Raw genomic sequence first — 13,868 nt, 5'->3', positions numbered from 1 at the left:
GGAAATTATTAATTAAATCCTATTGTAAGCCTGGTACCTGGCTCATGTAAATGCTCTATAAATAGTCACACTTTTCTTAACCCTAATTTTCCAGATGAGAAGCGTATTATTTGATAATGTGGCAATAGAGGAGTGGGGTCAAGAGCATACATGTCCATTGTTGCGTAGCTAACACCAACATGTCCCACTCCTGTCCAGGCTCAGCCTGACCCTCTTGCCAGGGAGTGGATGACAAAGAACCATCTCTCTTACTCATCCCTCCTGAGAGGTGTAAACAGAACAAGCCACGCTTTTCCTTTATTAGTAGGTTAGAGAGCTTTGCCTGGCACTCCAGGATCCAGCCCCCGACCTTCCAGAAGGCAACAAGGCCATCCTTCTGTGCTTGTGACACTCCTTGACATCTGTTCCACTGGAGGACTGGCCCTCTGTGCTCTACATGTGTTTTGCCAGCAAACACTATCTCAGCTACAAACTATCTCTGTCCTCCAAAAATTCAGAGCCAGCTCTTAACAAGGAGCTGCTTTGGTGAGCCAGCTGTTAGTCCTTCGGCCCCTGCCCCCTCTGTGGGGCGGCATCAGTTAACCTGAAGTTCTCGAGCCACCTCAGCTCAGTGAGTTCAACAATTTTAGAAACCACATGTCCAAGGAACCTCAGGGCCTGGACTCTCTAATGTCTCCTGGGGCCCCTCGTTCTTGGATCCACAGGCCCCTGCTGCTGCTGCTACTGCTGGTCCTGCCCTCAGCCCCCTTTCCACTTGGGCTTCCGTGGATGTCCGTGCCGGAGGCCCCACTGGTGGCCAGGTCTAGACTGAGGGTCCTCCCGCAGACGGAGAGCCGCCGCAGCACCTCGGAGGCGGCCTCCACGGGCACGCTGGCACGCTGCTCCAGCAGCATGTCCAACAGCGAGCTCATCTCAGAAAGGAAGGTGCTGGCCAGCCGCGTGCCAGTCGGGCTCAGCTCCGGCCCCGACCCCTTGCCGAACGTCTGGAAGGTCCTCGGCTCCTCCAAGGCTGCAGTGTCCGGGGAGAACACGTTGTCACGGTAGTTCGTGGTAAGGGGCAGGGAAAGCCTAGCCATCCAGGCGGGGTCTGGGGCACTCAGCCGTTCCAGGGCCAGGCCTGCAGGGGGCGGAGGGGACAGTGAGGGCTGGGCTCACGGAAGGGCCGGGCGGACAAGGGTGGGGTGTGGGCAGGGTAAGGGTACTGAACAAAGGAGGGAAGGAAAATGGCAGGGGACAGACGGGGTAGCCGGAGGAGGACAGGAAGGAAGAGGCCCTGACAGGGAAGCTCACTGGGCAGGAAGGCAGCAGACTGAAGCTGCCCGTGAGCTGAAGGAGGAGGAGGCAGGGGGAAGGCCTAGAATTAGAAATTGGCCTGTTTCTAAACAATGTCTGGGTCAGTGGAGTGTTTTAGGTCTACGCACCTTTCACCTATTCCTTACACCAGGCGCACCACTGAATGGGGAAAAATCTCTTTTCTCAGCCAGCTCCAGCTGGAGTTTCTGGCTTGGTGCTGCCCTCTGTCTCTACGCATAATAGTGACCACTCATTAAGTGCTTCTGTGCCAAGCAATTGCATAACTATCTCATTCAACTTCCATATAACTTTTGGAGTCAAGAGTATTATCCCATTTTATGGATGAGGAGACTGTGAATTTCTGAAAAGTTAAGTCACATATGTACTAGGCAAGCAAGTCCAGATTGGACCCCAGTTCGGATGACTTTGAAGTCCCTTGTGACTGCACCACGCTCTCCACCCTCAGGAGCTGGCCCTTCCTCCCCTGGGCCCCATGCTCTCAGGCTCCAGGAAAACTGGTGCTGGAGGCAGGCTGCCTCTCTAGGGGCTGTCCCAGGACAGGGACAGGGGCAGTAGGTCCCCAGTGCCACCATCGCACCTTTTTTCCCGTTGCAGAAATTAGTCCCAGAAGAGGGTAGAGGCCCAAGCAAAAGAAAGAAAGTCTCATAGTTAAGAAACTGTGTGTTAAAAAAAAAAACCAAAACCTACACAACATCTACTTGGAAATGTATTTAATAATTGCTTCAGGTGAGCTGCTTTGAAATCTGCGCACTGTTTATAGGAATGCTGATTGGTGCAGCCACTGTGGAAAACAGTATGGAGTTTCCTCAAAAAATTAGAAGTGGAACTGCCTATGACCCAGCCATTCCACTTCTGGGAATATATCCAAAGCCTGAAACACTAATTCGAAAGAATATATGCACCCCTATGTTCATTGCAGTGTCATTTATAATAGCCAAGATTTGGAAGCAGCCCAAATGTCTTTTCAGTAGATATGTAGATTAAAAAGTTGTGGTACATTTACACAGTGGAATACTACTCAGCCGTAGGAAAGAAAAAAAAGAAATTTTACTGTTTGCAACAGCATGGAGAGACCTAGAGAGCATTAAGCTAAGTGAAATAAGCCAGTCAGAGAAAGACAAACACCGTATGATTTCACTCATATGTGGAGCCTAATGAACAAAATAAACTGAAAAACAAAATAGAAACAGACTCCTAGAGAATAGACTGACAGCTGTCAGAGGGGACAGGGTTTGTAGGGCTGGGTGAAAAAGGTAAAGGGATTAAGAAAAAAAAAAGTAGTATGGTGATTACCAGAGGGAAAGGGAAGTGGGGGGAGGAAGAAGAGGGTAAAGGAGGGATAAAAGGTGACGGAAGGGGGCTTGGGGTGGTGAACACACAGTTCAATGTACAGATGACCTACTATAGAATTGTACACCTGGAACCTGTATAATTTTATTAACCAATGTCACCCCAACAAATTCAATTTAAAAAGGGAAAAAATAAAAACCAATACAAATAAAAAATTAAATCTGTGCATAGAATAAAAGCCTGGAAGGAGACATGTCAAAGTTTTTATCAAAATTACTCAGAGCAGAAGAAATTTATTTTCTTTTTCTCTCTATTTTTCTACATTAACTAAATATTGCTTGTGTGATTTGGAAAAATTATTTCAAAATACAGCTAATTGTTGTTTATATTGATATAAATGAATCTCGGTCTTGCCTCGTGAGCGTGGGACTGTGCAGCGTGTGAGGCAGGGTCAGGCCACTTCCCCACCGGCCAGCCCACGCCTGGGACTTGGTGAACATTTACTGAATGATTGAGTGAACATAAATATTAACCCTGGACATTTGGGAAATGTAAACCTTAGTTCCCCAAGACTCTGGGGTAATAAGGTTGGAACTCCTTGGCTGTTACAGAATTAGGCCTTTCCTTGTACAAGGGTCAGAGAGCTTCAGAAGGAATGAAGCTTGGAATGAGAAAATCACTGGGGTGTACGAGAACGGCTGGAAAGCGACAGCGAGTTCGCTCTGTGGCAGGTGGGCGCAGGGCCGACCTGGGTTTGATTTCCCCGCTTTGCTGCTTATGAACAGTGTGACCTTGGGAAAATTGCTTAACCTCTCTGAGCCTCCTTTTTCTCAAACAAAGTGGTGAGATAGCAGGACTCATCTCGTGGGGTTGCCGTGAGCATTCACAGAGCTCATGCAACCAATAAAATATCTGCATCACATCCTCAGGTGGGGCTTTCCTCTGATGCAGCCAAGACGCCAATGCGCGGCCCGTCACCAGCGGCCTCATCTAAGCTCAGCCCTGTGAGCCGCTCAGGCTTTTTATCCCAGTTGCTCTCCTCACACACCCCCACCCCCGCCGCCCTCTGTGCTTCTTGCCCTCTGTGCCGCAGCAAAGCAGGACCCCGTGGGAACTGAACCCAAAGGCACCAGTCCACAGCTGCCCAACAGAGAGAGACTGTGAGCTACAGAGGTCATTTTAAATTTTCTGGTAGCCACATTTAAAAAAAGTAAAAAGAAAAAGTGAAATTAATTTGTAAAACATTTTTATACTTAATATTACTATTTTACCTCATAGCCAATACAGTATTTTAAAATTATTGAGATAATATATTTTTTTTAAACTAAGTGTTCAAAATGTGGAGTGTATTTTATATTTACAGCACATCTCAATTCAGACTAGCCATTTTCACATGTGGTTAGCGGCTGCTATGTTGGACCTCATAGTTCTATATTCTAGACAACACAGTCCTAAAAAACTTTCTATAATATATGTGCCATCCAAGGCAATACCCACTAACCACATGTGGTTATTGAGCACTTGAAATGTAGCTGGTATGACTGAGGTACTGAATATTTCATTTTACATGTGCTTAATTTTAACTAGATTTAATTTTCCTTAATTTTAGTTCAGAGCCACGCTGCCAGTGTTAATAACCCACTGGCTGCACAACCTCGGGAAAATTATTTAACACCCCTGCCCATCAGATCCTTCCTTTATGAAGTGGGAGTAATGAATAGTCCCCATCTCGTAGGAGTTTCTCATGAGGCACTCAGAACAGGGACTAGCACATTAAAAGCACTCAAGAAATGTTAGCCATATTTTTTTTTAACTAAGGAAAAGGAAGTGCCTGCCATGCCTTCAGCGTGTCTGCAGCCAGATGGAGCACACAGGATATGCCCAGATGAGAAACAGATTGTTAACTGCAGAAACAAAGCCACAGCTTAGGAATGGCCGGACTCATGGGTGTCACCTAAAGGGGGCTGGCCGGCGTCCACAGCAGAGGGGCCGGCTAACAGGTTCTTGAATTAAAGTTCATGTTCTGTGTCTATTTTCAAAACAAGTTGTTTCTCTAGAAAAAAATTCCTTTTGTTTCTGTTAGAAACGTTAGCACATTAAAGAGTTGATTCAGCCTCAGGGTAAAAGGATGTTTGAACACACCAAAGAAATTCAGAGGAGTGGTTTAAGAGGTAAGGGGCGGTCTCTTGATGACAGGCAGGCCCAGGTCAACTGCCCTTCAGTCAATAACGAGCTAGGTGACTCTGGGCAGCCTGAGTGACCTCTCTGAGCCTCAGTTTGCTTATCTCTAACTTGGAGCTCATACTATCTACCTCCAAGGACTGTGTGGAAACTTTAATGAGGTAATACGTATGTTTCCTGTACCTGGCACACGCTAAGAGCTCAGCAATCATTCACTATTCTTAAAATTATTTGTAAAACGAGTAATCAAAGTAGAATCTGGTCTGTAAGCAAACAAAGACCGTTTGAAGCTCCAGGAAAAATATATTGTTGATGTTCCTCCCCAGAAACAGAATGGCTGTGTTTCCCTGTAGTAGATTGGAGCAGAGCTCTGAAGCCTGGGCATGTGAGTGTGGGGTCAGAAGGAGGACTCTGGGGAGCCCCTACCTTTGTTGGGGTCCAGTAGGCTGGACAGCTCTTCTTCTAGCAGCTGCTTCACCGAGAGGTCCTCTTCAAGGTCCAAGGGTCCCTCCTCCTGGTCCGGTTCCGCCTGGCCACCAGCCCTAGTCCCTGGGCCATCTGTTTCTGGGACTGCACTCCTGGAAAGGAAATCAACTCAGTCCACAAGTGAGACGGTCCACACACAGGTTCATTCATTCCAGCTCATGAACATTCTCCTATTCATCCAGCGGTCATTGATCTACACAGGCAGCTGGATACACACAATTCAGCCTTCAAAATCAGACCAACCTGAGTTACTTGATCCCAGCCCTCCTGTCTACTCTGAGTCTATAACACCCACCTCAAGGGGCATCATGAGGCTAAAATGAGACATTGTATGTAAAGAGCTTAGCACAGTGCCTAACACATTGTAAGTACTCAGCAGACAGAAGTGACTATGTATGCATTGTGTGATTACATACTGTTGTCCCTCCCATTTCTGCATATTGCCTGGCACAGAATAGGAGTTTAGTAACTTTGGTTGAGCCAATGTAGTCATCCACCATCCATCCCTCCTTCAAAGTATGAGCTCCAGTCAGGGCAGCGATTTTTGTCTGTCTCATTCCCTGCTCTCTCACCAGTGCTCAGAACAGGACCCAGTGCATAGTAGGTACTTAATACTGTGTGGGTTGAGTGACTGAATGTTTCCTCCTCCCGACTTGAGGCCAAATCCCAGACCAGAAGAGCAGATCTGTAGAGGGTGCAGCTGAGGTGAGACGTCCAAAAGCAATTCAGAACCCACAACCCCCCTTCCCACTCCTACTGCCTCCTCCTGGGCTCCTCTCCCCCAGGGACCCTTCTTATCACCTGGGGAAGGCCAGTTCCTGGAACCTCTTGGCATGGGGGGGGGACAGGACTGGCCCCTCATCATCCCAGCAGGTGGAGAAGCTCCCTGAGGGGTTTTAGAGCCTGGGGGTCTTTTTTGCTTTTTTTTCTGTGGTCACTGCTGCTGCTATGAAGGGATCAGCAGGGAGGAGGCAAGTTTGCAAGTAACAATGACAACAACTCAAGTTACTGGGCTATTACTCTGAGACAGGCCTTATGCTTTTTAGGGTATATGCACCTTTTCATTAAACCTTTCACATCTCTAAGGAGTTCTCTTGTTAGCATTCTCATTTTACATAAGAGAAAACCAAGACTTGTGAAGATTATGCAGCTTGCCCAAGGTCCCCGGTGAGAAATCAAATTTAGGCTGCTGTGACCCTGGAGTACTCACTGCTGCTCATACTACCTCTCATTATCTTTGGGGGAAAGAAGAAGAAGGAGAAGAAGCTACAGGTTGTCACGGCAACAGCACTGAACCAAGAGGCGGGTGCCCTGAGAGCTGGTCCCAGCTTTGCCACTCACTGGCTATATGACCTTGAACAAAGTCACTTTAAGAAGAAAGGACTTAGCATTGCTGGTGTACCTGCCATGTGCCAAGCACTGGGCTGTGGGCTTAGGATATGTGTGATCACTGAATTCTTACCCCATCACTATAAGGAAGTGTGGTGACCTACATTTTAAAGATGAGAAACCAAGGATTTAGGGTTTTATCAGACTTGCTCAAGTTTACATAACTAGGTGCATCAAACTAGTTAGAGCCTCAGTTTCTCCACCTGACAAGGAGTTAGATGTCCTCTTGAGGTCTCTTGAATTCTGGGACAGCCCAAAGGAACACACCCACACACCCATGTCCTTAGCCAGGGGCCTTCATATTATGTTTAAGAGTCAAGAGAAGAGAACTGAAAGTTACAGATCTAAGGTCCATAGCCCAGCTCTGCAATCGGGGGACAGATAATCAGAGCCTCAGGGATGAAGTCATTTCCTTAGTGACTCTGTCCTGTAAATACTATAAATACAGTTGCTCCAGGACCCAGTGGCCTGGGCTGGGGGGTGGATGCTGTCCGCTGCACTTTCCCAGGGGAGCAATGGCTGGCATGTGCTCACCCTTCCTTGCAGTCTCAGAGGCTGCGGGGGTGAGGGGAGGCCGGAGGGGAAGCTGGAGAAGCCTGGGGGGCTACGTGCACTTACCTGCCACCGCAGGGCTTGGCTGAGTACTTGTTTCCCCGGTGGTTTGGTTTGGGCTGGAATTGGCCCTGATGCAGCAAGGACAGCAGCTGCGAGATTTGCTACAAGACAGGAAAAATCTGTTGACTCCACACAATTCCGACCCAGCATACTTCCTCACCGGATGTTTCCCTCAATGCGGGCGCTTTCTTTTTATAGTCTTTCCTCCAGCTTCAGATGTTTGTGTGATCAGATGGGGGATGGTGAGAGGCGAACGGTGAGAGAGGCTGGGACCTGTGCAGGCAGGTTCCCTGCCTTGCCTTTGTCATCCCGGGACCTGAGTGTCTGAGCGAGAGAACGAGGACCCTCTGGGCTCATCTCCTCTCATCCCCCACAAGTGACCTGCTCCTGCTGGAATCTGGGATGAGGGTGAAAAAGGCATTTCCTGACCATAAATTAATTATTACTTTGATCGGGATTATGTTAAAGAGTTATTTCCCCCTTCAGCAGTATTCAAGCACTCAGCCAATTTTTATGGGCTGGATGTAAAACTATGCTGTAGAGAAGGCAAAAACGATGTCATTAAATCATTCATTGATTCATGCTTTTTCATTCATTCAACAGGTATTTAGTAAGTGCTTGTATGTGCCAAGGTCCTGCGCTCACTGTGGGAATACGAATGAGAGCGAGGCCCGACGTCTGCCCTGCGGGAGCTCAATCTGTCAGAGAAGGCAGTGCACAGCGGTTGCTCTAGGGGGTTGCACTGGGTTGAGAAAGGTTGGGGGTCTGTGGGAGCAGAGGAGGGCTACTTACCCAACTTGGAGCAGAGAGGAAGTTGTGGGGTGAAGTGAGAAAAGGTTATATACTTGTTTCTACAAGTATCAAACTCATACTGCCTGCTAGGCACCTCTGCTGAGACCCCAAGGCTCCATAGGGGAGAGTGGAATCTCAGCAAGTGGAGAGAGGGCGAGGGTCTGGGCCTGGGGTGAAGGGTGTTCCAAGCAGAAAGCACTGAATGCTGAGGGGCCAGAGAGGCTGACTGGAGACCGGGGCAGAAGTTGGGCAGGATGTCAGGGCCAGACCCCGCAGCGCCTCACAAGGAAGAAGGCAACAGACCAAGTCTTGGGAGGCTGAGTTCTAGTTCAAGGTCATTTCTACTTTGTGTAATGTCAAGCAGATTTTTAGACCTACTTAGACCTTTTCTCACCTCTCAAGCGGAGCTAGAAATACCTGTCCGGCCAGCCTTCTTCATGGGTTGTCAGTATTAATTAGATGGTCTGAAAGTTAAGAATGCTCCACAGCCCTGACCTGTGTGGCTCAATGGGTTGGGCGTCATTCTGCAAAGCGAAAGGTCACCGGTTTGATTCCCATTCAGAGCACAAGCCCAGGCTGTGGGTTTAGTCCCTGATCTGGGTGCAAACAAGAGGCAACCGATTGCTGTTTCTCTCTCCCATCAATGTTTCTCCCCCTTTTTTTCTCCCTCCCTTCCCCCTCTCTAAAAATAAATAAATAAAACATCTAAAAAGGGCTCCACAAATGCAAGAAGGTTGGGTTCTTTCTCCTAGAAACGCTGCCTGTGCCTCCCGAGCCCACCCCCATTCCTCCCCGAAAGGGCCCCCTCTGATCTCCTGGCAAGACAGAGAGTGCCAATCTCAGAGGAGGGCTGGGGGGGAAGGTACCCTGACTGGGGTTTCAATGTGACTTGGGAGGCTCAGGGTCCCATTGCCTGCCTCAGGGCAGACCCCACCTCCTGAGGCTCCTGCCGCCCTTTTCCCAAGTGACAGCTGTATTTCAGGGACACTCCTCGAGTGCCATCGCCTGAGCTGAACACTGTCATTCAAGGTCACTTCACAGTTAGAGCCCAGACTCTGGAGTCAGTTGGACTCAGATTCAAACCCTAAATCTCCCCTTGCCCCAGTTCCCACCTACGAGGCCTTGGGGAATTACTTAAGCGTTCTGAGCCTCGGTTCCCTCAGCAGTAAAAAGGGAATAATAATAAGATCTGGGTCACAGAGTGGTTGTGGTTATAGGGATTAAATGAGTAAAAGTATATAAATCACTTACTAATAGAGCTTATGATAAGCACTATTAATAACTGTCAAGTTGTATATAATCTCATTTAATTCTTAGAATAGCCCAAGAGAAGAGATATCATCACACCCGTTTTCCAGGTGTGAAACCTTCCAGAGGCTTCCAGGGGCTATACAACAATCACTGGTAGGGCTAGAATTTGAACTTGGATCTGACTCCTCTCTGGCACTATACTGCTAAGACATTAGACGAACTGCCTCTTAGCTGCCAGTTGATCCTAAATGGGCACCCTTCTTTCCATCACCCCACTGGAGCCAACCACAGTGCCTGCTCTCTGCTATCTCTATTTACCATCAACCAGGTTTTGGCACAAAGGGCTCGTTCACTAAGCACTTGATGAATGAATGAATGAATGAATGAATGAATGAATGAATGAATCGCTTTGGGCAACCTCTGGGTCTGCATAGGGCCCAGGGCAAGAATCCTGAGAAAGCAGCTGGTCCCTCTCCAGGTGGCTTCCTCGGGAGGGGGTGGAGGAAGGAAGCTGCGTCCTTGCTCCACAGGAAGCCTTAGCTGATGGCCTGGCCAAACAGAAGTGTGATTTGGGCTGGCAGCCTGGTACAGGGAAAATTACCTGGGGTGCAGGGGGGCAGATACGAGTGCGGTATCAGGCACCATCTCTGAAAATGTTTCCCATTTGTGTCTAATAAATCCTAGGTCTCTAGACACTTTGCCATTTATCATCTCATTTAATTCTCAACCCCCTGGGATGTAGACCACGGGGTAAGTTTGGCATCATAATCCCCACTTTATAGATGAGGAAAAGGAGGCCCAGATACTAAGGCATTTGCCCAGGGTTGCCCGGCTTCTAAGTAGCTATGCTGAATTTGAGCCCAGACCTGCCTAACTCCCAAGTTCCAAGGTGGTTTTCACTGCCCCATCCTGCAGACTCAGGCAGCAAGCTCTGGGGTCTCAGGCAAGTGATATGCAGCCCCTGAGTCTGGGCTCCCTGAGCAAGTGCTTTTTAGGAATTAACTGATCCACTCCTCAGGGCCATTCTGTGAGGCAGATGCTCTTACAATCATTCCTATTTTACAGATTGAAAAACTAAGGCTCGGAGACAGTAAGTAATTTGTCCAGGATCACACAGCTAAATTCTGTTGACCCCAGAGCTATGCCCTGAATGACCGCACACATTGCACCATAAAGTGCCCAGTGAGCCTAGGGAATGAATATGAGGATTGTGAATACTGGTGGTGTCTGATGCTGTTGGTAGTGGTCCAGGGGCAACCAGAGCTGCCCACACAGAGGTACCTGAACAGGAGGAGAATCCACAGTGAGCTCCTCTACGGGGTTCCGCTCTGCAAAGGCGGCCACGGACAGCCGGACCAGGCTCCGCAGGATCTGACGGGGGCCTGACTCTTTCTCAGGGGCCACTTTACCATGGAGGTTTCGCTGCCGCCTCAGGGTTGCAGAAGAGGCTGGTGAGTTCAGCAGGGCCTCCTCGCTGCCCTGCTCTCTGGGCAGCCTCCCTGTGGGGCTGCCTGCCGCCTTCAGGGGCCTTGAGCAGGGCTGGCCCAGTGCAGGCTGGGGCTCAAGAAGGTTCAGATTCTCCCGAGAAGCATTCCTCTGCCTGGGATGGTTGAAAAGGAGGTTGACTGTGTCCTGCAGCACCTCTCGGTTCTCAGCCAGCGTTCCCTGGTTGCCTTGGTTACGCAGGGTCCTGTAGAGGGTCGGTGTGAGATGAAAGGGGGCCTGCAGGCAGGGGTCCCAGCCTGCTTCCATCATTGCTTCTTTGCTAACATCCTTTGGGGGTTGCCCGACTTCACCAGGCGCGTCCCCCTGGCCCCTGAGCACAGGGACGAGGTGGATATCTGCTTTCTGAATGTGTTTCTGGGGCCTCTTGGGCTGGTGGCGGTAGGTGGATTCAGCCTCCCGACAGTTATAGGCCCTGTTGTCCTTCTTCTCTGTCCGGCAGAGGGACACGATCAAAGCCAAGATCAACCCAAAGATGGCCAGCAGGACAACCAGGCAAATCACCGTCAGCACCGATGTGCTTAGGGCCCCAGGATCAGGGGATGAGTCCCTGAAGTGGTCCACACTGGTGACAAACAAGACCCTCAACAAGGCTTGGGTCTGCAAGGAGGGGCTGCCACGGTCTTCTACCACTATCTCCAGCTCCCACTTACTCCCAATGAGGCTGCTGGCATTGGTGATATTGATGAACAGCTGCCCCAGGTCAGGGCTGAGGACAAAGAGGCGGGCTTCATTCCCACTCCGAATACTGTAGAAGACCTCTCCATTTGCCCCCGAGTCTGCATCTCTTGCTACAATGGTCGCCAAAAGGAATGGCTGGGAGCTGTGGGCGGCCTGTGGTGCTTTGTCAGTACCTGCTGGACCTAAGCCATTGGGAGTGTCAATGGGCACCAGAAGGTGGCCTGTGGAGGCATTTACAAGCACCGAGAGGCTGGCTTTCCCATCACTGAGGAGGGGATGAATCACCTCTGGGGCATTATCATTAGCATCCAGGAGGTTGACCCACACAGAGACACTGGATGAGAGCTGGGGCTGTCCCTTGTCCTCTGCAATCACGTGGAACTCAAAGCCAGCCATCTGCTCATAGTCCAGTGACCTCTGAGCAGTGACCTCTCCGGTGTCTGGATCCATGGCTACCAAATGAGAGACTGGGGAGTCCTGGATTCTGTATGAGAGTTGTCCATTAATGCCCAGATCTGCGTCATGAGCTTTGATGGTAATGAGGTGAAGAGAGGGCAGGTTGTTTTCCCTAGTGGAGACTTCATACCGGCTCTTCTCAAACACAGGTGCGTTGTCATTGACATCACTGATCTGGATGCTGAGCTGTTTCTCCGCCGATAAAGGCTGGGTTCCTTGGTCTTGGGCCAATAGAGTGAGGGCGTATTCAGGCCACTGCTCTCTGTCCAGCATGGCATTGGTTAGCAGCATGTATGTGTTGCCAGTGGTCCTTTTCAGCCTGAAGTGACCCAGCTCTTGGCTCAGCCAACAGTGGACCAGACCATTGTTTCCTGAGTCTAAGTCATTGGCCGTGACGAGAGCAATGAAACTGTCCTTGGGAAGAGCTTCTGATACCAGTGACGGCTGGGAGGCCCATGTGATGTGGATGCTTGGAGCGTTGTCATTGACATCCAGAACCTTGATGAGGACTTTGCAATGGGCTGGGATGGGATTGGGGCCCAGGTCCCTTGCCTGGACATCCACCTCATAAGCAGGATTCTTCTCATAGTCTAGGGGTTGGAGCAGAATTACCTGGCCTGTTTTGGCATCAATACTGAAGGTGTCCAGCACCTCCGGAGGCACGTGCTTACTGAGAAAGAACTCCACCTCTCCGTTAGGGCCTTGGTCAGGGTCGGTGGCGGTCAAGTTTATGAGGAGAGTACCAGGGGCAGCATCTTCTTGGATTTCTAGTGCCAGTGAGCTCTCAGCAAACACAGGGCTGTTGTCGTTGGAGTCCAGGACGTTGACTTTGACCAAGCTGGTGCCTGACTTGGGGGGGTTCCCACTGTCATAGGCAGTTAACACCAGATCAAAACATGAGTGGATTTCCCGGTCCAGCTCCTTCACCACCACAAGCTCCGCGTGTTTGGTCTCATCGGGCCCCACAATGACATCCAGGGCGAAGTGCTCACTGGGAGATAGGGAGTAGGAGTGCAGCGTGTTGGGGCCAGTGTCTGGGTCCAGAGCTCTGTCCAGGGGGATCCGGGTGCGCAGAGAAGCACTCTCAGAGATCTCCAGCTCCTGCTCGCCTTTGGGAAACTGTGGCTCATGATCATTGATGTCCAGCACCTCAATCTCCACGTGGATCAGAGCCAAATCCCCTGTGGCAAGCACATCAAAGGAAACCAGGCAGGGATCCTGCTGCCTGCAGAGCTGCTCTCGGTCCAGACGCCTCCCCGTGCTGAGCAAGCCGTCCAGGGGGTCCACCTGGATGGGGAGTGCCTGAGGTAGCTGCAAGACCTGGAAGGCAGCCCCCGCTTGCCCATGCCTCTCCTCCCAGCCCAGTGCCTGGGAGAGCTTCCCTATCACCGTGCCAGATGGCACTTCCTCTGACACTTGGTATTTCACAGTGAGAGTGGCCACTTCCTGACAATCCCCTGAAAGAAACAAGTAGCCACCTGGCCCCAGAAGCCCCAGCAAAAGTCGCAAAAGTTGCATCATGCTTACCGCCAGAACGGGCTAGATTCAGAAACTGCTGGAGTTCTTCAAAGGCTGGGAAGTCCTCCAGTGTTTCTGGGGGGACTTGATTAGCCCCTCTCTCCTGCCCCCAGACCTGCTGGCACGACCTTGTCCCATAATTAGACGATGATGAAACTGGCAGGATTCCCAGGCAAGGCCATCTTCATCTGGAGAGATCCGAGAGGTCCCGGCAGCGATGAAGCGGGATTGCCAGGGGAGACCCAACGCAGGGGCATCCGTTGGTCCACTCCAGCCAGTGATGGGCAAGAGCCAGTCCAAGAGGGACTTGACCCAGTAAAGCAGGATGTGGGGATCTGACTTCCAAACAGTTGCTAGGCTGGGGAAACAGAGAAGCAGCTTTTTCCTATGGA

At 50.2% G+C, this 13,868-nt stretch overlaps 1 protein-coding gene across 1 annotated transcript; it reads right to left on the bottom strand.

Moving 5' to 3' along the window:
- Positions 1-470: 470 nt before the first annotated feature.
- On the bottom strand, positions 471-13,479 carry PCDH12 (protocadherin 12). Its single transcript, XM_054567941.1, has 4 exons — positions 10,600-13,479; positions 7,279-7,376; positions 5,212-5,363; positions 471-1,117 (listed from the first exon to the last, which is right to left on the bottom strand). The coding sequence occupies exons 1-4, from the start codon at positions 13,477-13,479 to the stop codon at positions 651-653; spliced, it is 3,597 nt and encodes a 1,198-aa protein (XP_054423916.1). The 3' UTR covers positions 471-650.
- Positions 13,480-13,868: the final 389 nt, after the last annotated feature.

Source organism: Pteronotus mesoamericanus, unplaced genomic scaffold (genome assembly GCF_021234165.1).
Source record: "Pteronotus mesoamericanus isolate MK-2021 breed Mesoamerican mustached bat unplaced genomic scaffold, CSHL_Meso_final contig_2, whole genome shotgun sequence".
Classification (NCBI taxonomy): Eukaryota; Metazoa; Chordata; class Mammalia; order Chiroptera; family Mormoopidae; genus Pteronotus; species Pteronotus mesoamericanus.
The sequence above is the reverse complement of the archived record's forward strand: the minus strand, read 5'-3'. Positions and strand labels throughout refer to the sequence as shown.

Bases quoted from the DNA above. Each gene is read 5' to 3' on its own strand.
- PCDH12 (XM_054567941.1), bottom strand. From the start codon at position 13,479: ATGATGCAACTTTTGCGACTTTTGCTGGGGCTTCTGGGGCCAGGTGGC. The intron at 7,377-10,599 runs GTACCTCTGTGT...CCTGTCTTGTAG, and splicing joins TGGATTCTCCTCCTGTTCAG to CAAATCTCGCAGCTGCTGTC. The intron at 1,118-5,211 runs GTAGGGGCTCCC...CGCCCCCTGCAG, and splicing joins CCTACTGGACCCCAACAAAG to GCCTGGCCCTGGAACGGCTG.